General features: G+C 36.4%; 4 protein-coding genes and 1 long non-coding RNA gene across 8 annotated transcripts in view; 2 read left to right on the top strand and 3 right to left on the bottom strand.

Moving 5' to 3' along the window:
• The first annotated feature begins 348 nt into the window (after positions 1-348).
• fbxl13 (F-box and leucine-rich repeat protein 13) lies at positions 349-8,481 on the top strand. The gene is given in 21 exon segments (XM_056251055.1): positions 349-562; positions 750-853; positions 1,004-1,091; positions 1,181-1,248; positions 1,581-1,735; positions 1,857-1,966; positions 2,044-2,142; positions 2,223-2,318; positions 3,680-3,892; positions 3,894-3,959; positions 4,048-4,148; positions 4,241-4,370; positions 5,121-5,219; positions 5,308-5,428; positions 5,512-5,674; positions 6,006-6,125; positions 6,214-6,340; positions 6,427-6,510; positions 6,627-6,761; positions 7,963-8,126; positions 8,284-8,481. Coding segments are annotated over 21 exon segments (2,400 nt in total). The 5' UTR covers positions 349-484; the 3' UTR covers positions 8,363-8,481.
• LOC130085339 (uncharacterized) lies at positions 1,802-13,249 on the bottom strand. The gene is made up of 3 exons (XR_008807134.1): positions 13,110-13,249; positions 6,233-6,321; positions 1,802-1,940 (listed from the first exon to the last, which is right to left on the bottom strand). It is a non-coding gene; the product is annotated as an uncharacterized LOC130085339 (long non-coding RNA).
• On the top strand, positions 10,567-13,887 carry si:dkeyp-93a5.2 (tryptase). 2 transcript variants are annotated; one of them, XM_056251054.1, is made up of 5 exons: positions 10,567-10,640; positions 10,836-11,104; positions 11,204-11,349; positions 13,131-13,344; positions 13,715-13,887. In XM_056251054.1, exons 1-5 carry the CDS (start codon positions 10,612-10,614, stop codon positions 13,717-13,719), a joined length of 663 nt encoding a protein of 220 aa, XP_056107029.1. In that variant the 5' UTR covers positions 10,567-10,611; the 3' UTR covers positions 13,720-13,887. The 2 variants fall into 2 exon arrangements, with proteins under 2 accessions (XP_056107029.1, XP_056107028.1); XM_056251053.1 differs by lacking the exon at positions 10,567-10,640 and having other exon boundaries at positions 10,775-11,104.
• Positions 13,888-14,328: 441 nt separating this feature from the next.
• Positions 14,329-17,815, bottom strand: fam185a (family with sequence similarity 185 member A). Of its 2 annotated transcripts, XM_056251045.1 has the most exons (9): positions 17,261-17,815; positions 16,878-16,987; positions 15,998-16,090; positions 15,787-15,925; positions 15,668-15,709; positions 15,489-15,584; positions 15,043-15,177; positions 14,708-14,825; positions 14,329-14,677 (listed from the first exon to the last, which is right to left on the bottom strand). In XM_056251045.1, coding segments are annotated over exons 1-9 (1,152 nt in total). In that variant the 5' UTR covers positions 17,679-17,815; the 3' UTR covers positions 14,329-14,676. The 2 variants fall into 2 exon arrangements, with proteins under 2 accessions (XP_056107020.1, XP_056107019.1); XM_056251044.1 differs by having other exon boundaries at positions 14,329-14,825.
• Positions 17,816-20,715: 2,900 nt separating this feature from the next.
• The window catches only part of met (MET proto-oncogene, receptor tyrosine kinase), a 48,520-nt gene continuing 47,042 nt past the window's right edge, over positions 20,716-22,193 (bottom strand). Inside the window, exon 20 of one of the 2 annotated variants that reach the window (XM_056251043.1) lies at positions 20,716-21,261. In XM_056251043.1, the coding sequence (XP_056107018.1) occupies positions 21,051-21,261 (211 nt within the window). In that variant the 3' untranslated portion in view covers positions 20,716-21,050. The remainder of the gene's footprint in view (positions 21,262-22,193) is intronic. The other variant, XM_056251042.1, reaches the window with a different exon arrangement.

Raw genomic sequence — 22,193 nt, 5'->3', positions numbered from 1 at the left:
TGGTCTTTGGGATGTGCTGGAGGAGACTTACATAGTGCTTGACTCTTTCTCTTGCATTGTCAATACAAGATCTTGACCAAAAATGTGTGCACCACTTGATGGAAATAAACGTTTTGATGTTATTTCCATCGAGAGGTGCATCGATTTTTGATTTAAGATATTATATTAATAATGCAAGAGTCAAGCACTTCTATAAAGTCTATACTCCAGCACATCCCAAAGACTTTCAACGAATGTAAAGTCTGGACTAGTTTTGTGTGTGTGTGTGTGTGTGTGTGTGTGTGTATAATAATATAGGAAAATTACGAACTAGGTATGTTTGCTATTAATACATACTCCAATGATTTTTTCATCTGACCAACCACTTGCTCAGGTCACCAAGCAACATGAATGTAAATATTGACAGAAGCTACAGGTGTCTCAGGTTATTGTTGCACTGACTGCAGGAAATGATTAAACTACTTCTTCAGCTGCCATCGTTTTTATGATGACTTCTTGGCAAGATTCAGATCCAATATTGAGAGACTACTTCATTAAACATTCACTTCCTCAGATTTACAAGGTGATTTAATGATCTAGTTAATGAATGAGCCAGCCAAGGAAATAGTGTAATTGAACACAATCCGATTAATTTGTTTATAACATGTAAATGTTATTAATAATGTTTATATATATATATATTAGTTTAAAGGATTATTTATGATATTTATTATATATATCTTTTAACTTATTTTGCATTTAAACTATAGGCTTTGCTTGCTGGGTTATGTGTCTCATGCCCTGAAGATCCTTTGCACTTTATAGAAGAGAAGATCCTATCAATTCTCGAAGATCAGGATTTCGAGATTTGCTGGTATGTGGGCTTGTGTATAATTTGTGACATTAGAATATAAATGTATAAATCAAGTTTATAAGCTTGTAAGCTTTACTGTATTATACAGTATAATACAGTAAATAATACTAATAATAGCCCTAAAATGTAAATTGTTTCTGAATTCTTTAGGCACACATTTATTGACAAAGACAAACAAATCTCCTCACTGGCAGGAAGCATTGTGTATGATATTTTTGGAAATTCAGAAGACAGCCAGGTAAATCTCATATTCTTAATTCAGAGTGAATAGGGGTGAGCTATCAAACCTTCATCTGCTAAAAATCATTTATTTATTTTTTCTCACAGTTTCTGTCGCATTCGTTGGAGAAAGCTTTCTCATGTTATCGAACCAACCTGACCAAAATGTGTTTCATGTGAGTGTCAAAACTGTACTATAAAAAAGCCACAACAGCAAACAAAACCTGCTTTGGATCCACTCTTAAAAATAATTGTTCCAAAAGGGGTTTGTCACATAGTGATGCCATAGAAGAACCATTTTTGGTTGCCCAAACCTTTTCATTGATTAGTTCTTAATTTCTCAGCGTGAATAACTTTTTAAAAATCGAATAAACCCTTTTCCACCAGAAATAACTTTTTGTGCAGTGGAATGTTAAAGGTTCTTCATGGAACCACAATAAAGAACCCTTTTTTTAAAGCACTGGGCCTGTATCACCTATAGGCTAATGTCTGACTTCTCATGTTAAAGGGGTTGGAAGAGTTATATTTCGAAGAAGAAAATGAAAGCTGCCAGGCTCCTAGAGAGAATGGAAGAGACTAAGTTGTATCACACACAGAGAAGGATAAAACAAGCTTTCATCAAGTGGACAGCGTGGGTTTGCTTTCGAAAACACAGGCAGAATGGTACTGCCTATATATTACATCATGGAATACGAAGTTGGAATATTTAGGAAATCCAACTAGTTAAACACCATTTTGTTCTCTATTAATATTGTAACATGAAGGCTTTACCTATGTTATCCAGATGCTGTGAGGAAACTACAGAAAGCACAGGAGTCTGTTCACTGCAGAAACATCATTACATCTTGGCGTCGTGTTGTGCATGAAGCTAAAAGAACAAAGGAATATTTTAAGGTAGTTTTTCAAATTAAAATGTGTGTAACACAAATGCATTTGATTAACAAGATATTTAGGTATGTCTGTATGTTCAGAGGCTAGAGAGAGAGATACAAGAAAGTCTGAACTCAGAGATATCACAGGGCAATGGACAGGACAGACTATCACTGCTGCCTAACAAGCTGTCTCTTAAGGTATCACTTAACCTCTGTGATGTTACCATTATATAACTGGCTTCAAGTCAACTGTGATTTTAATAAAGTATTTGGTGCAGATCTTCCAATGTCTAGGTGTGCGTGACCTCCTGAAATGCGCTCAGGTGTGTCATTCTTGGAAAGCGATCACTCAAATCAGCTCACTGTGGACTGAGGTCAGTGCAGCTCACTTAAACACTTTAATTCAGCTACACCCTTGTGGAAAAGAAGTGCACTTAGCTGTATTGAATATGCTCTTGTAGTGCTCGCCACTACATGTTTCTTGACATTTTTAAAAAGTGCACTTTGTAATGTCAAATTAAAGTTTTACTTTAAAGTACATTTTACATCATCAATTTTTAATAATATTTGGTTCATGCTTTAACGAAGTAGGCCTACACTTATTTTGATGTGTTAACTAATATACAAGTTATTATATTTTAAATGTAGGGTACTTGCAACTTCATCATTACAAATGTGTAATTAGAAATATATTTAAACATACAAGTTTAAATAATAAATACATTAAAGTATATTTTAGTTTACCATAAATGCTTGTCAGTAGGCTACATTGGGCTGTAAGTAACCAACCATATTTAAAGGTAGGCTACACTAAAACATTTTGTTCAAAATTAACTAAATTTAAATGAGTCAAAACGTGTTGTCTTGATTCAAGCATATTACAAGTGTTTATATTTCAGACAGGATGGTTTTCAAAGAAAAATTGCATATATACGTCACTCACCCGTGCGTGTCTCCACATAGGCTATCCGTAAATAAAGAGAAGTTGCTCTGGCTACTTTGACGTGTGTGAGAAGGTTGTGGGAGCAGCTAAATCTCGAACCTGCGGGCCCCGTTTTTAAAAAAGCGCTGACAGAGCTCGTCATAAATCAAGAATCAACATTCTTGGCTTTGCTCGGCTTTCTGATATGGCGAGAACTAAGGGATTTGAAATGTTGTAAAAACATTGAGAGATGCAGTTTAATTTACTCAACAGGTGAGTAAGGTATTTTTTAACAGATAAATGACCATATGTAGCCTATTGTATATTTTGAATGATCATTTCACTATGGGCTGTAGGCATTTTTTTTTAAGGACGTAGCCTACAGTGTCTATTAGTGCTAGTAAGTTCCTTTCCATCTAAACTGGTAATATCTCTTAAGCCTGTGTTTTATGAGCAGTAGGAAAATATCTCTTTTTTAGTTATGAGAAAGAACCATATTCATTCGCACTGTCACACAGAGCCGAAGCACAACCAAAACAATGTTCTTCCGCAACATGCTTGCAGTTTGGTTTCTTAACCGCTAGAGGGCAAAGAGTTACACAGTGTGTAAGGCTGTAGGCTACCATTTTCATTTAATTTTAAATAACATTCATTTAAGTGACCGGAAACATAACATTCAGTTTTAACTTAAGTAAATTCTTGTAAAACATTGTATTTCTGCAATAAGCCTATTGTTTTTAAAAGTATGCTAAAGTGTACTTCTTTTTCACAAGGATATATAGGCAGTATAATCTGTAAAATGTGTTTCCACAGATTGATTTCTCCCCTGAGGGCAGCTGGATCACAGATCAGACTGTGGAGAGAAAACTGCGGGCACATCGTGTCTATGTGATCTCTGTGAACCTGTGCGGTTGCACAATGGTGCAGGGCTCGAGCTTCAGACGCATCAGTAAAACTACTTTAATCAGTCTAAAAATTACACACATTTTCAGTTTGATCAATGATATGATAAGGATATCGCATGTGTTTTATTTTCAAAGGTCAATGCCGAAATCTTCAAGAACTCAATCTGAGTGAATGCCAAAATGTTAATGCAAGTAGAAAACAAACACGTTGTGATTCTAGGTTTCCCTGCTTCTTATCAATCTAACACCTGTTTTGTTTGGAAACAATCTTGACAGGATGAAGATATGAAGATGATTTTAGAGGGATGTCACTCTCTCCTCTATCTTAATCTGGCCTTAACTCATATTACTAATGGCACTATAAGAGTCCTCTCAAGGTACAAACCTCTTATATGTTTGTCAGAACACAAGCATAATGACAGAAATAACTGTATTTTTTATAGTTCTGGTACTGACTGTTGTTTAAAAGATGCTGTGTGACGCTGCGGTCTCTGAATCTGGCACACTGCATGGGTTTCTCTGATGAAGGCCTGCAGTGTCTGACCACAGGGAAAGGCTGTCACAGACTCAGTCATCTAGACCTCTCCGGTTGTTCTCAGGTTAGAGTTGACACATATAGGAAATGCACACTAGTAATATTAGTTAATATTTACAGGCGTTTCACTGCTCTGCTCCTCCACATCTTTAATCATTGCGGCATTTTTCATTGCTTTTTTCAACATAAAAGCTGTTCAACTTTTGACCCACAGTGCCGCTCATCAATGTCCGTTTCAAAACAGTGCAAACATCACAACAATGCGTTTATCGTAGCAACTGTAACACTTTACAATAAGGTGTCATTTGATAGCATTATTGTTTTTGGTAACACTTTACAATAAGGTCTCATTTGTTAGCATTAGTTAATGTTTTTACTAACATGAACTAACAATGAACAATACATTTATTACTGTATTTGATCAGTCATTGTTAATGTTAGTTCAATAAAAATAGTTGTTCATTGTTTATGTTAGTTCACAGTGCATTAACAAATACAACTTTTGATTTTAATAATCTATTAAAAAAATTATTAATACATTCTGTAGAAGTATTGCTCATTCTTAGTTCTTGTTAACTTGTTGAAATGAAATAAAAGTTGAAAATTGCTTAACTTATTTTGATGAGTTAAAGCAATGTAAAACATATGTTGTCATAATTTATTGATCATATCATTTTTTACACTGTAGTAGCCTACTTCTGTGTCCAAGTAGTAGCTACCATGGTACATTGTTTTGTTTGCTCACGGGAATAAATCAGAATAAAGATTGATCAAATTAATTGCATGATAAAAATGTTTCCCCCCTACTCTACAGATATCTGTGGATGGATTTACATATGTCGCTGAGGCTTGCAGTTCACTTCAACAGATTGTGTTAGATGACCTGCCCACCCTCACTGACACCTGTGTGCAGGTACAGTGTGTGTTATATGTACATCAAATATGACGTCTATTAGACACCAAGTTTGAATTTGGAGATTGTTGTTTTTCTTTGTTGCAAGGTCTTAGTGTCTAAATGTCGTGTGCTGACTGTGATTTCCCTCTTGGACTCGCCGTTTCTATCTGATGTGGCATTCAAAACAATGGCGGAAGTGATCGGCCTCACCAAGATCCAAATAGAAGGTTTGTATTTGTGCGCTCAAATAATGTGGCATGGCTAGAAAGGCTGAATTAGTAAAACAGAAACTGCGTGTTCTGCATTTCAGGGAATGGGCGAATGACAGACAGCAGCTTGAAGGCCCTGTGCAGGAGCTCTCAGAAACTCAGTGAGGTCCATGTGTCCGACTGTCCTCGCATGACTGATGCCAGCTTGAAGTCTTTAGGAAATCTGACAAAACTGTGCAACCTAAATATCTCAGGCTGTATCAAGTGAGAGAAGCCATTGCACCGACGTGAATATATAGAAAAATGCAAACACAGTGTTACACTAAGTGCAAATAGCACTAAATTCTTTTTACACTATCTAAAAATAGCAGTATTTTCTTCTTTTAGTAAGTGTAAATATAGCTTCTGCCAACAAGGCGGGCTATTTGCTTTTGATTTTATTTGATGCTACATACAGCAGAAAAAAATAATAAATATTTCACTTTTCCATTCGCTCCCCCAATCTAGAATATTTGGTTACATTCTTGACATGCATTTCAGATTCTATAAAAATGCATTCAATTTATGTTTTGTGTTTTTTTTTTACCCGATCTAGGGTGACTGATATGGGAATCTATTACATCACTGAAGGACCGTCTGCTGTTGAACTGCGAGAGCTTGATCTTTCTTACTGCCCAAAAGTTACAGACCTGTCCCTGAAGAGAATAACTCAGAGGTGAAAACAGTTAACACTTACAGACAGTTCACTCTTTTAAAAAATCCTTCATATACAGTGACTGTATGAATGCAAAATTCATTTCCAGATGTAGCAATCTGACTCACCTGGCCGTGTGTTTCTGTGAGAACCTGACCGATACCGGCTTTGAGTGTCTGGACAAATGTGCTTCTCTGGTCTCTCTGGACATCACCGGCTGCAAAATACATGACAAAGTACACTTAGTGTATCATTTATTACACATAATCCTTTTACAGCTGTAGTCAAAACTGTTATTATATTAAAGATGTGTCTTTCACAGGGACTGGCAGTTCTGGGGGCCAATCACAGTCTGAGAAAACTGACCGCAAACGAGTGTGTTTTCATTACAGATAATGGAATAAAGGTTTGGCTTACAATTTTTATCACTCCATTGTGCAAAGATTTATGGCTTGCCATGAATTTACAATCTGATTACTGTTTATTGGAAAGTTAATGTGACATAATTTTGTCTCTGTGCAGATGTTTTGCCGACAATGTCATCGTCTGGAGCTTTTGGATGTGTGTCACTGTGTGTGTCTGTCTGATCGCGCGATCAAAGCCCTTTCCTTCTTCTGCAGGACCATTGCCACAGTCAGAATAGCTGGATGTCATAAAGTACTTCTTTAAATCAGTAATCTTGAAAGACTAATAAGTGCACAAAGTAGCTTGTCAGGAAATAATTAACTGTTAACAGATGAACAAAAAGTGCGTCCCAGTTCGAGTATAATGCACTATTCTATGCCATTTTGTAGTATAAATAGTGCGATTAGTGTTCACACTGAAAATTTTAAGTAGGAAAAGTACACTTAAAATACCCAGATGGTGCACTTAATTAATCGAAAAACGAAGGCTGCATCCGAAATTGCATACTTCACTACTATATAGTAGGTGAAAAAAAAGTCACATGACAGTGACAACATGGAGAATGTAGTAAGTCTAGAATCAAAGTATGCGATTTCAGACGTAGCTGAGGGGGAGGAGCTATCAGACTCCAATGTTGAATGATAAAATAACCTTTTAAAATTCATATACTACACAGATGAGTACATAATGCACAAGTAAATAGTGTATAAGTGCATAGTGTATAGTGCGTCATTTTGGGATGCAACTAAATTGTTATGAAAATATTCCAGAATAATACAACTAAATTCACTGAGATTAAAATAAAATTCAAACCAGAAAATATAAAATGTTAAAAATATTAAATGTATTAAATATATATTTTAGGATTAGACATATTTCAAGGTCATTAATCAAATGCTTGAAATTCAACTTTACTCAAATTGTTATGCTGATAATATGATTTGTAATAAAAATACATTCAATTAGAACAGGCTTATCAAACTTTTAGTTGACGGACCCTCGAATATGATCATCCTCGTGTGATGGACACTTGTTCTAAAATTTAAAAGAAAGCTAGATATTTTTGTGTATAAATACCCAATTTATACTGTAAAAAATGAACACTAAATATGTATAAAATAAATAGGAAATATTTAGTTTCTTTTATGTTACATTATTTTTTTCTACTCACTATAGTACTGTACTGATGTATTTATTAATTTCAACCTAATTTATATTATTTTTATTATTTATTTTAATCAAATTTATTTATTTATTTTACATGTTTTTTTCTATAAAACTTTTTCCACGTACCCCAGGCACTCCCTTGTTGCTCCAGTTTGAAAACCCCTGAATTAGAAAATGCAAAAAAGTATTTACACTAGTGTCTTTCACTATATAGTATTTTCACTATATAGTCCTATGGTAAAGGTAAATATCACATAATAGCTGAAACTATATTTTGCTGCATCAGATGACAGATACAGCAGTGAAATATCTAACAAGAGCTGGTCACTTCCTGAGGGAGCTGGACGTGAGTGGCTGTCCTCTCCTGACCGACCGCACTCCTTCTTTCCTCCTGTGCAGCGCTCCACATCTGCGGTCCATCAGCATGCTCTACTGCAAGAACATCTCCAGGTGATTCACTGTGCCATTTCCCTTCCATGACGGCAACACAAATGCAGTGCATAATATCGATGGACAGATAGGAGATATTGAATATTTCGTTTCATAGAGTTGAGCAGAGATAGTCCTATGTTAATGATTATAGTGTTAAGTACCTTTCTCATCTCAGACAGGCCGCTCTGAATCTGCAGTGCCGAGTCCAACACTGGAAACACAGTCACGATGACGCCCCCTACAGTCTGGATTAATTACTGCAACTCGACGAGATATGGCAGGATGAGGACACTACAGACATGACCAGTCGAGTCAACACTTAATCTATAGTGGAAAATATTTTGATATTATATAACATTTATGCATTTGATATGAAATCTCTTCCCAAAGGTGTGTTTTTTCTTGTTTCTTTAGGTACAAAATACTGTCAGGGTATAAGACCAAAAGGTTGAGAATCAGTATTAACTGAAAACTTGCAAAGAGAGAAAAAAAAAATCATATGAGAATGTAAAATGAGGACGCTACCATGCCATATTTCACACACTAAAAGTGTAAGTTCACCCAAAAATGAAACTTCTGTCATTAATTACTCACCCTCATCTTCTGAAACAGATATTCTTGATGAAATTTGAGAGGTTTCTGTCCCTCCATAGGCATAAATCTCATTGCAACTTTCAAGGCCCAGAAAGGTAGTAAAGTCACCGTTAAAAAAGTCCATGTGACTACAGTGGTTAAACATTAATGTTCTGAAGTGACAAGAGTACTTTTTGTGTGCAAAAAAATAACAACTTTAATCAACAATCTCTTTTCTTCCATGTCAGTCTCCCACACTATTCACATAGTAAACACAGTGCAGCGCTTCCAGGGGCCTGTACCATGATGGGAGTTGAACAAACTCAGGGTTACAGGATTGGTTTCGAGTTGACAAAATCAAACCAGTTTGTTCAACTACCATCATGATACAGGCCATCATGGTATATTTGGTCAACTCTTACTATTGCTTGGGTATTTAATATTTTAAGATTCTGGAAACTGTGGGACCTTTCTTTGAATTACATACATTAATTTATTTGTTTTTTTTTTATATCGAATCACAAAATAAAAATAAAACAGGAAAACAATCATATGCACAGTTCACTAAATAATAGTAGTTGCCTTATATTCTAAACTTAAGTATTTGTATTTTATTATATCTTATTAAGATGTTAATATGCTATAAACTTTAAAATTATCTGTTGAACTTTAGACACTATTCTTAATGCTAAAGTATTGTGTAGTATAGTATTTGTATTGTGATTAAAACCAGGGTTTACTAATACAATAAAATATTGCAACATAACAGGATGCTTCTGTTTTCATTTAGTTAAAAAGAATGCAATAAAAATGCTGAAATAATGATTTATTAAATAATATATTTACTATTTTTTTTCTTGAAAACATACAAAAGTACAATTTAAAAAGTATTTACTTTAAATGTAACCACAATTTAGTTAGTCAATTAATTTTGTCTTCTTGCATTGAATTTATTCTTGTATGATGTATTGTATCTTACTGGAATCAAAACTTAACTATTTTTTTCTCTCTCTAATAGGCTAATAGTAATTCCACAAACAGAACTAATTTCATTTAATCTTTGTCTATATAGGCAAAGATTTGCATTTCAACCTTAACTTTTATTTAAACTACACAGGCTGATGCATTTTATTGTCAAGCATGCAGTAAAATCCGCATGATAAATGAAAATGAAAAGTGGGCCATATGCAGGCCTACACGTCACACACATTCATGGCTTTGCTGTAAAACTATAGGTCTAGCATTGTTAGGAAGTGAGGAAGACGAAGAAACATGCAAATGATCAGGCAAATTAGTGATAAGAAGGGTTGGTGGACATTACTAAAGGAATAACATGACAAAACTACCATAGACATCCACCCTGCCAGCGAAGAGAGAGTCTGGGGTTGGTTCTTTTAAAATGAACTATATGTGAAAACACCGGGTGTTAAGTGACGATGCGGACGTTTACCTGCATGGCCCTGCTCATATGCGTCAAAGGTAAAATCTTACAGGTGTTTCAATTAATTTGGTTATATTTTCACACGTGCTTCATTTGTGACATAAAACGAGCTGTTTTTTCTCTCCAGAATCTGTTTTATAAAATAGACGTATATCACTATATTTTGTATGTCTTATATAACTTCATCTTAGCTGATTACTATAAGAACTGAAATATATGTTAAATTATTATGATGTGTAGTTGTGGGCACTTGCATTTATCTGTACCACCATGACTTTTTTTGTTTGTTTGCAGGCTGTCTTTCTCATTTGAATGGTAAGAGCCCCTCTAGATGTCTAGAAAGAATGACATGACATAATCTGAAACCCCATGATTATTAAAAAAGAAACATTTATGTGATCTCATGCTAGTGCAGCTTGTGTCACTATTCTTTTTCTCTCTCAGTTTGTGGACGTCGCCCTTTAAAAACCCGTATTGTGGGTGGAGTTGATGCGCACGAGGGGGCGTGGCCATGGCAGGTTAGTCTTCACAGCCCCAAATATAAAGGTCACTTTTGTGGAGGTTCCCTCATCAGCAGTGAATGGGTGCTCTCGGCTGCTCACTGTTTTGCTGGGTTAGAATCACATAACATTATTTGAAATCTGTGTAATTATGTTTATGTATACATGTTGTTCTTGTAATATTGTTGTTTTCCTCGTGGTCTATATATTCAGTGTCAACAAATCCAGCCTGGTTGTGTACTTGGGAAGGATGACACAGCAGGGAGTTCATGCTCATGAAATCAGCAGAAATGTCAGTACGCTTGTCATACATCCTGACTATAGCAGTGACACCTACAACAATGACATCGCTCTCCTGCATCTGTCCTCTTCAGTCAACTTTACTAACTATATTAGACCGGTGTGTCTAGCAGCGGAGGACAGCATTTTCCCTTCTGGCACCAACTGCTGGATCACAGGCTGGGGACAAACTGCATCTGGAGGTCACACACACACACAGATGCATACGCACGCACGCATGCAAGCACACACACCTTCTACTAACATCACATACTGATGATTGTGTTTTGTCGTGTGTCCAGTGAATTTGTTTTATCCTGGGACTCTGCAGGAGACTGTGGTTCCAGTGATAATTAATTCTCAGTGTAATGATCTGCTGGGTGCCGGAGTCATTACAGACAACATGATGTGTGCTGGTTTACTGCAGGGAGGCAAAGACACCTGCCAGGTACAACAACCATAATTACTACTTATCTACATGTGCACACTCATGAGGGTTGTGCAGAATTCAATTCAATTACAAAAAAAGAACTGCAATTCAAAGAAATTCAAAATAGTCACTAAATCCATCAGGTGAGCCTACATCCTATGGTTCGCATGCATTTTGAACATTTAGAGTAGGGATGTCAAATTACATAAATTCCCATAATTTATTATTATTTAAATTAACGACCAATTAATCATTAACCTTAACCTCTTAATTCCGAAGCATGGGTGGTTGGGTGCTACTAAGTTATCATGTTACTTAACAACCACTTGCTTGACCAACCCAAAATAGGTGTCATTATAAATCTTAGAAGCTTGGCTTTACAGTAAATATAGGGAATATGACCATCACTTAAAAGACCCCCTGTGGTGAAAATCAAGCTTTTTATGTTGTTTGTTGTATGTCTATGTGGTGTTTTTAATGTGCTTTAAGACAAACCATGTGCAAAGTCAACACCATTGCTGAGTATTTTCTCCTTAAAACTGCAGTGAACCAAAGACAGTCTCAAAAACGCGGTTTGAAATCGCTGGTGTTTCTGACGTCACAAACTACCTTGTAACCAATCACGTCAACTTGTGATCGTCAACGAGTGGATCTCTGAGCTGGTGTGAGTGAGTCGGAGGCGGGGCTAATTTGCATATTCATTGAACCACGTATACTAAATGAGGCAAGCGTGTAGAGTTACATGCAAGCTATTTTAAGGCTTAAGGCATGAAGAAATTTCTTTCATTTTTCATTTTGGTGATCAAAGATGAGTTTTAAGGGATACAATTATGGACTACAGGGGGACTTTAACAAGTGCTTTTAAATTAGCTGACATTAGAATACAACATGCATATTTGTTTCAGTTAGAGACCAAAGTATTTGTATGAAAAAGCGGCGCTGACGGATGTGTAAACAGTATACTCATGATGCTTTTGCGCCACATTTTTGTTTGTAACAGCATGAAACATTTGTAAATCTAGTAAAAAATTGTATATCACAAATCTGTATTATATCAGCAGGTGGTCTCGAACGAGCCCAAACACAACATAAATAGTAGATCACAGAGTGATGTGAAATGCTGCTTGGCTAAAGCTATAGGACTTATGGGATCTGAATAAGTCACAAGCAGGAATGATGCAGTGTTTTCCAACATTGTTTGAAAGTTTAACCAATGGAAACTGGATCGTGGGTGTGGTGTGTGGGTATAGTGGGTAGGGACGATGTGTAGAGACCAGCCTGACACTGTTTTACAGCTGGAGCGCGCTTGGATTGGGTCGATCGCTCAGAATGACACGTCTTGATTTACCATGTGCTATAGGAGTGCATAGCTGAAACAGTACTGGAAGATCACTCATAAACCAGAATCTTATTACTTGTTGTTCATTCTATGTATTTTTATTGTGACGCAAGTAAGTAGTTCTTATGTTCAGTAAAATCACTAGCCTACTTAATCCATTGCAAATCTTGAAAACATGAATACATTTAGAATAGGTAACTACGGCACGCTCACTTAATTTTTTACAAATTAAACTGTGAATTTTCAAATCATGCTGACTCTACTCAATAACTAACTGCATAAGTGTGTATACCCCTGAACTTACACTTAGTTGAAGCACCCTTTGATTTTATTACAGCACAGTTTGTATAGGAGTATATCAGACTTGTAGACTTTTTATATTCACTGTTTTATGTTAAATAGTGCCACAAACAAAAAATGTAACTGAAAAACATACTACCTCTCTCTTTTTCTGTTGTAGGGGGATTCTGGTGGTCCAATGGTGAGTAAGCAGTGTTCAGTGTGGGTCCAGTCTGGTATCATCAGTAGGGGTCACGACTGTGGTCAGCCCAATGAACCTGGAGTGTACACCCGCGTGTCACAGTATCAGCAATGGATCAGGACCTCAACTGGCCCGAACCTCCCAGGATTCGCCACCTTCAACCCCCTAAACTCATGCTCTACTGCCAGTCAGGGTAACACCTACATAACCAAAAGCATGTATACACAGACACAGACATCACAAAACTGTATATTAATGTTAATTGGTTATTTTTTTTAATTGCAGTTTATTGTATAGCGGTACATTGGGCTTTATTAAAGAGCAAACTTAGCAAAAAGCTATATAAAAAGCTAATTCATAAGTATTCTTGTACTTGTTCGCATTAAATATTATATTACATCATGGTTTCCCAGACTGGTGTTTTAGAACATTATATAAGTACTTAATTTTTGGAATCTGATGTAATCACTTCCTACCCAGCACTGAGCATTTTTGGAAATTAATTTCATTTAACTCGAGTTATTTACCAAATGTATTCTCTCAATATTTGTTTTTGTCTCCAGGTTGAGGTGTAGTTGTATAAAACAAACTTACCTGCACTAACTTCCAGTGAATGCTGCCTTTGAAAGCTCTACAATGACAGTAACCAGCTCCACTGCAGACCGCCTGGCTCAGAACTTCACTCATGAATATGAACACAAACTGCATAGGTTCAACATTTGTTGAACAAGCACTGTTTTCTACAGCATTGACCATTGAAGGGTGAAACTGAGATCGTGAGGAAAAAGCAGGAGTTTGTTAACGGGTTTTCTTCATTTAGCAAATATCAGTACAACTCTTACACATAAATGTGTCTTTATATCAGCATAGAATAACTTTAAATCATTTTTTTAAATACCTTTTTTTTTATTCAGCTAGGATGCATTCAATTGATCAAAAGTAACAGTCATTTAGAATGTTACAAAAGATTAGCGTTTAAAATAAATGTTGTTCTTTTGAACTTTCTATTCATCAAAGAATCCTGAAAGAATATATCACAGTTTCTACAAAAATATTAAGCAGCACAGCTGTTTTTAACATTGATAATGATAATAAATGTTTCTTGAGCAGGAAATCTTCATATTGGAATGATTTCTGAAGAATCATGTGACAGTGAATAATTAATAAACGCTTTAAATTTAATGGTTTATTTCTTTATTTTGGAAAGTTGTTTTAATCATGTAGGTACTATTTAGCATCTAATCTGGTGTACCATAACAGGACGTTTTGCAATTTGTGCAAAACATGAGGACCACCGCTTGTAAAAGGTAGTTTTACATTATAAGCACATCTTTGGTTGCATACTCTATTCTTCGAGGCAGGACGTACCCACAACCCCACCCATAAAATGACAAGCATTCTGTTTCAAACATGTCATTAAGATGCATTCACCACTCTTATGTCAAGACACAGTTGTATCGCTCAACTTTGTAGAGTCTTTTTGGACAGATATACACAAGATCCATTAACCTTCACTGAAGTGGGTTATTTGGTGCCAGGTGCTTCTGTGCAGTGTTTAACTCTGAGCCCCAAGTCTGAGAGTCTCAAACCAGCTCTGGTTTCTCAGGTTCACAGCACCTTTTTCAGCTGTGGCTTTGATCCATCGTTCTTCATACATGCCACCATTCAAACGAGCTATAAGGAATACATAGAATGTAATGAATGCATAGAATATGTTAGATCAATGTGGTTTAAACAGTCAAATTGCCATTTTTGTTTTACACTTGCACTTATTATTTCTGTGATCCGTGACCACAATACTTTCGGCAGGAATTTAATCCCTTACAACTGAACAAATAAGTATGTTTCAAGCAGTTAAAAGACATGAAGTGAGTCTGGCTTTTTTACTCACCCGTGACTGTTGTCTTCCCATTAGCTGAAGTATGTTCAGTCTCTTGACATTCTATCTCTGAGCTAATGCTAACAGAGGTTCCACACAACTGCACTGCTGTTTTCATGCTGGAGGGAAAACGCACACTCACAGCACCTGGTCCAATGACAAATAAAAGTTTCCACCATAAAGAGGTGAGTCGTACCACATGACATTTTACAATCTGACCTAATCTTGCCTTGCTGTAAGAAAGTCAAATGATCTAAAGACTTATTGACCTTGACACAAAGTAATGACGGGTCTTTAAGTATGTATCAGAAATATATTACGATTATAAGTACAATAAATTTGAAAGACATTTTAAAAATGAATGGATAAATGGATAAAAAGAAAGTAGGCAGGTAAGTAGATATGTTCATACTAGGCTAGTCTTGTGTATGAGTTTCTTTGATGTCCATTATTAGTACCTTGTTGACTGTGAAGTTCTGCACTTCCGTCTTGCCCCACGTACGCATCAATGTTTCCAGCAGCAGTAAACACCTTCAGGGCACCACTTGAGCTGTCTGGGACGCAGGAAGGACATCTTTAGTGCACTAAACTAGTGACTAATGACCTACTGTCAATTCAGAGTCAGACTATCACTTACCAATCATGATGTTTCCTGTTTCACTGCGTACAAGAGCTTCACCTGTAAAACAACAATGATACATGTCCTAACTGCACATCAGGCGTTTAAAATGAACCGTTATCGTCCCTCTCCCTCACCGTGTACGTGGCCAATCTGGATGTTCCCGGAGGAAGTTGACATCGAGGTGGATTCGCCATAGATAGCCTTCACTTTCAGATCCCCGTGTTCTGTGGAGAGGTTCATCGTGGTTCCCTGAATTTTCTTAATATCGATATTCTGGAGAACAAAAACAATGACTTAATAACAATTTCAGAATGTATGCAGTTTTATATATCAAGAACTACTTACACTGTCCCCAGATGTGCGGATATCTACATTCCCATGTAAGGTCTTGAGTCCAGTGACATTTCCTCCTGTGGACTGAACTTGAACCTCATGACCCTAAATCAAATCACAAGAATTAAACAGATCCTTATTATCTCAATAAATAAGATATGTTTAGGCCTTTATGACACATTAACTCTGGGTTTAAATCTTTTAGATCTCAGACCACCCAAATCTGATCATTGTGACGCAAGGGACTCACTTCATAAAATTTAAAAGGGCAGTATATACACAATACCGATCAAAAGTAAAAAAAGAAAAAAAAAGTTTGAAAGAAGTCTCTGATGTCTACCAAGGCTGCATTTATTTGATCAAAAATACAGTAAAACAGCTATTTTAATATATATATATTTTTGCAGGATTATTTGCTGAATAGAAAGTTCAAAAGAACAGCATTTATTTGAAATATACTTTTTATCTAAAAAATATAAATGTCTTAACGGTCACATTTGATGTTGTGTGTTTAAATGATGTTGTGTCCTTGTTGAATAAAAAAAAAAAAAACTTTACATACCCCAAACTTTTTATTGGTAGTGTATATTCAAATATTTATTTTCAATTGTAATGTTTTACAATATTACTGTATTTTTTTTACTGTATTTTTGATCAATTAAATATTTAGTTTCTTGTATGTCACTCTCTATAGTAATGCACTCTTAGATGTATTATTTATCTATTGATTTAAATCCAATTTTTTTATTTTCATGAATTTTTATTTTTAAATTAATTGATTTATTCACATAGTTAACCCTTTTCTTCTCTAAACTAGTTTTCCATGGACCCTCTAGTACTCCTTTGAGGCCCCAGACCCTATTTTGAATTTTGATAAAAGCTTATGTATTACCTTTACAGATTTTAGGACACAGTGTCCTCTCTCTGTGAGCACGTGGCAGAGGTCACTCTCCATATTCTGGATCTTCACGTTGCCTTTGTCTTTAGTCTTGATGTGGAGATCTGGAGGGATGGATAGGGGCTAGAATGATTCACATGCATTTCAATGAATTTACATGATTAAAAGTACACTTGTTACATTAACTTGCTGTAAATACAGTCTACATAGTAAAACCATTATTAATATTAACATAAATAAATTTAAAAAAATTCAAATAACATTAATTATAATTACATTTTAACATCAATTAAACGAATAAGCAACAATATATTAATATAATATAAAAAAATACATGCCTTATTATTTTCTTTACAAGCCGGAATACAGATCCTTACCACATTTAATAGGTGCTGTCAGTTCAACAGTGACATTGCTATCCATCTCATCGGCCAAAATCTGAAGTTCATTGCTTTGATCATCATAATGAACATGAAATCTGTTCACATTAAGAGTTTGATTCGCATCTATCACGTGCACAGTAATAAATACCCGATCAGATTCTGGAAAATTATGTGGATCCAGTGGTTTTATGGATATATTGCAGCCTAAATGACACCTGACCTTTGTATAAGGACTGACTAATAATTCCCATTGCTTTATAGGTTTATTCAAGTCTTTCGTGGTTGCAGGAGCATCTGAAAAACTTCGGAGAGCCTGAGAGATCCAAGCCCTGGTGAAGAGTGTTGAACATCTCTGCACTGAGCCCAGACACAGACCGTGACGTAACCGCTGCGTAACTGCACAAGCAAACATCACTAAAGCTTCACTTTGAGTGCAAAGACTAAACTACATAAGTGCTCATTAGAGCAAAATACAGTACTACTAGTAGTGGTAAGCGTCGTGTAGTAATGTTTATATCTCGAGGTCACGCGAGCAGCGCAGAGCAATGACAACAAACCGGAAGAGCGCGCGAGAGGAGTTATGGGAAGTGAAGTCAAACGAAGGCCAGTCCGTGATACCAAACTGAACATCAAGATTTGACTAATGTCTGTATGCTAAAAAATGGTTAAAATGAAGAAAATAAGCATTTGTGATATAAACACTATATCAATAGCTCGAGATATAAACATCACTGACACTTACCACTGCATAAATTAAATGTTAACTTTCCACTATAAATTTGAGATACTATTTTCTATTCATTAACTCAAACATGCAGCCCTCACTGAACCTTTTTATATTTTGGCATTTTTTATTGTTTATTAAGCCTGATAGCCTACTTATGGGGATTGTCTGGTCTGCAGCTGTTTCCCCCTTTTACTGTCTATGGTTTTACTGTTGTTGTGTGGACATTTGTCCCCACAATAGGCCTACAGACAAAACCAGACCCAACCTGTTTTTCCATTTGCCAGTATAAAATTGAGGGAAAGCGTATACTACTGTGTAGTAAGCAGCTCATAACTGTCATATCTTGATGATTTTAAACTCCCAGTGCAAGTCATTTTTGAGCTGAGCAGACACCACGTCATATCGGGGCGGATTTTCCGTCTGGTTTTCTAATAGCTAGGAGCAATATTATTCATGACAGTACCTCACTGCTTGTGTAACTACTCTTAATTCTTTCAATGAAGGCCGAAGGGCATTTTTACTGAAAATGATTCATGATCCTGAAACAAAAGGGCCACAGTGAAAAAATGGTAACGAATTGCCCAGTTATTGTTATATGTAGTAGCCTATAAATCGCCCAGTAGGTGGCACTCTAGTCATTTCACATAACGTGAAGTCAAAGGATTACAATGGGGCCTTTTGACAACAGATAACAGTGCATAGTTTGTCATCCTCCTCCACATTAGCTTATGAATTAGTGTTGAGTTATGAGGAGGGATTTAGTATTTGTCCTCAAAGTTAGGACAGCCAAGTTCAGAATTTAATAAAGCATGTTAAAGGTACAACTAAGTAAAAATGCTTGAACAGCCTACATTTAATGCACATTAAGCAACTGCATTTTTCTTAATTAAGGTATAGTCATGCTGTAATACTTTTCAACACTTATAGTAAAAAAGTGTGGTTAATATGAGAGGATGTGTATCGCTGGTGGTACCTGTCATATTTCATTAATTTAGCTGAATTACTATTTTCAGACAGGTAGTATTACCCTTCTTTTCAAGAAGAAACCATAAAAGAGGAAATTAAAAAGCCTCTCTAGACATCAGTGGCTGATGGTCGAGTCAAGAGCATTGAGGGGAATCAGAAGGTCATGGTCATGGTCAAAGTTCACACATAGAGCCAATGAGATGGAGTGAGACATTTTCTAGATAGCACAAAGAGAGTAAACTCACTCAGAATTCATGACACGCATAATAAAACTTTATTATCATGGCTGGAACAGAAATATTGTCATTTGTACCATTTTTGAGTTTGAACTCCATATAGAAATCACAAGACAGTCTGACAGAATCAAAGAAAGGTTTTTATAAATGGTGAAACCTAAACCATAATATAAAACAACTCAAGATTCAGCCTGTTTATTGATCATTTATAACAAGAACACTAAAAATTTACTCACATAAAGATAAAATGAAATGTTGATTGACCTCATTTGACTGGTTTACCAAACTGTCTATATTGTACTGTGTTCATAGGCTATATATACACATGTATCACACAGCAAGTCAGACAATAAGGGTAGAGAGACAAATTATTTACACCATCCAGTAGTCCGTTATGGCAAGTCACATTCATAGTCATCTTCACTACACAGGAACATACAGGCCTGCACTGAATCCGCATCTGCCGTTCACAAAGTCCCACACATCACCCGCCTCTTGCATGTTCTGTTATTAAATTTCTTGGTAATTTCAGATCATAAATAGGATCTATATGATCAAATATACTCATACACTACGGTTCAAAAGTTTGGCGTTGGTAAGATTTTTTTGTTTTTGAAATTTGTCTCACCACGGATGCATTTCTTGGATCAAAAAACAGTAATATTGTAAAATATTACTACAAATAACTGATTTCTATTTGATTATATGTTAAAATGTAATTTATTCCTGTGATCCAAAGCTGATTTTTTTTTAACATCATTACATCATCATCAGTCTTCAGTGTCAGATGATCCTTCAGAAATTTGCTACTCAAGCTCATTTCTTATCATAATCAATGTTAAAAAACAGATGCGCTGCTTAATATTTTCATATAGACCCCATTTACTTTCTTTCTTTTTATATTATTTGTGCACGTTATTCCAACAAACTCCGCTTCTGAAAAGAATTTCCTTTTCGTCTGACGTCACCTGTTCCACTCGACTATACCCGCTGGATATCACATTTTCCAGTTTCATTCAGAAATGAATCACATTAAGGAAGTAGAATGCCATTACCCGTGGACTTTAAATCCATCCCACAGATTTTCTCACTCAATCAGTGGTGAAAATGTGAAAAAGCTGCACAGATTCCATGTGGACCTCCTAGTATGTTCTGTTTGACACTAAACCTAAACAGATTATATAAAAATATATAAGAACTACGGAAGAAATCTTGTCGGAAAGATTCAAATGGCCTGGACAGAAAAGATTAATCTGAACAGAAGTAAACAAAACATAATAAGATCATTCATATCGGTCATTCAAAGTCTGAATTGGACGTACAGGCATCACAAGAACGTTCGTCACGTGGGTCCAGTGTTCACCTGATATCTTCATTATGCTGCGTTCAGTTCGTAGTATGAAGGCATGCACAACGTTTTATTACACTTTTCACAGAAAATAAAATGGTCAACGAACGCTCAGGTTACGCCGGAGAACACGATGCAGCTGAGATGTCTCGAAAGCATCTTCCAAGAGCATAAAGGAATCAGATGGTCACAGACTGCAAGAAGCACTGAAATGCAACCCTACAGATGAAACGTTAATGGGGTGCCAGCCAAGGTCCCAGGGGATCAGGACCATCTCATGCTCGACTGGAGAACCTCAACTCCACAGGTCACGGCTCATCATAATCTATTTACAGCGATTAAGGGAGTGTTCGTGCCTTTTAAGTCTTTCACAGTGTCCTTGGGCAGCGTTTCTCCTCCTTTAATGATGAAAGCCACCTCTGGCAGCCAGTCCAGTGTCTTTCATGAACAGCAATGGCTTTGTTTTGTCGTTTTCCTCTCCCTCCCTCTGTCTGGTGACTTTGTCTTTCAGGTGCAGCAGTCACGGTCGAGGTTACTCTGAGAGGAGATGAGAGAGGGGTAGGGTGTCATCTTATCAATGTTGACGTATGTGGTGTTAAGGAGGATGTAGTGCTCTCCGCTGAAGCTGGAGAAGATGGAGGCGATACGGGACACTAGCTCTGAGAAGGTGGGCCGACGCTCCGGTTTGGGGTGCCAGCACTCGATCATGACATTGTATCTACAGAGAAATGAGAAAAATGCAAAGTGTAAATGTAAATGCTTTTTTTGAATATTACCTTTCATGTAGTGTGTGTATATAGCCAGATTTGTGAAGGTAAAAGTTCAGCAAAGTGCACGATAAATGGAGTTATTGTCTCCTACAGAAATGAATCGGTTATGAACAGCTGAAACGATTCGTCAGCAATTCCAGGCTCACTTCCTGTTACAAACCTAGATAAAAATGTATCAAATTTGCATAATGCCAGCCTATGGTCTTCATTGGCTGCCCGCGAACGACGTCTATTTTGACCCGCCCTTAAACACTGTAGTTGTGGCTGAGGCCTGGTTTGTGTTGGCAACACTGTTTTCTGCACTGCGACTCCACTTTGCATGCATTTCCAAAGGACGCATGCTGGGATTGATACGGTAAAACTGACGCCATCGTTACTGTTAGTATCACAGTGCATACAAGTGCTGAGGAAGCATCCGGAGCTGAAATACACATATGGTATAGGCGTTTTCTTTCCAACAGGCACTGTAAGCAGGAGACCAATCACAACAGACTTGGCCGTCTGACCAATCAGAGCAGAGTAGGCTCTCAGAAAGGAGGGGTTTAGATAGACTGAATCTTCAAACTATAACCGTTTTCAGCCTTTTTGAGAAATTAGGTGATGTGCAATGTATATTATGAGAAAATTAAAGAGTTTTTTTAAAGTGTTGCATGTAAAACTATTGTAGGAGACCACCAAAACAAAACGAGGAACCTTTAAAATAGCATTATTGGGGAACTTTAATACAAGTGTGGTCTGCACACATTATTCAGATGGGAAAAAAGTTTTCAAAGTCATTAATTATTTCATTTTTGTGGCACAAAGAGATGTTTAATAAATAAAAATGTGCTTATATAACAGTTAGCAAGCACCACTAATAATGTTACTGCCCACTTTGCAG

Source organism: Rhinichthys klamathensis, unplaced genomic scaffold (genome assembly GCF_029890125.1).
Source record: "Rhinichthys klamathensis goyatoka isolate OS25496 unplaced genomic scaffold, OSU_Roscu_1.1 h1tg000076l_1, whole genome shotgun sequence".
In the NCBI taxonomy this organism is placed as follows: Eukaryota; Metazoa; Chordata; class Actinopteri; order Cypriniformes; family Leuciscidae; genus Rhinichthys; species Rhinichthys klamathensis.
The sequence above is the reverse complement of the archived record's forward strand: the minus strand, read 5'-3'. Positions and strand labels throughout refer to the sequence as shown.

Coding starts and splice junctions, on each gene's coding strand:
- si:dkeyp-93a5.2 (XM_056251053.1), top strand. CDS start 10,780: ATGTATACATGTTGTTCTTGTAATATTGTTGTTTTCCTCGTGGTCTAT. Junction 11,105..11,203: donor GGGACAAACTGCATCTGGAG/GTCACACACACA, acceptor TCGTGTGTCCAG/TGAATTTGTTTTATCCTGGG. Junction 11,350..13,130: donor GAGGCAAAGACACCTGCCAG/GTACAACAACCA, acceptor TTTCTGTTGTAG/GGGGATTCTGGTGGTCCAAT.
- fam185a (XM_056251044.1), bottom strand. CDS start 17,678: ATGTTTGCTTGTGCAGTTACGCAGCGGTTACGTCACGGTCTGTGTCTG. Junction 15,926..15,997: donor TCCGCACATCTGGGGACAGT/GTAAGTAGTTCT, acceptor TTTGTTCTCCAG/AATATCGATATTAAGAAAAT. Junction 15,178..15,488: donor AGAACTTCACAGTCAACAAG/GTACTAATAATG, acceptor TCATTGGACCAG/GTGCTGTGAGTGTGCGTTTT.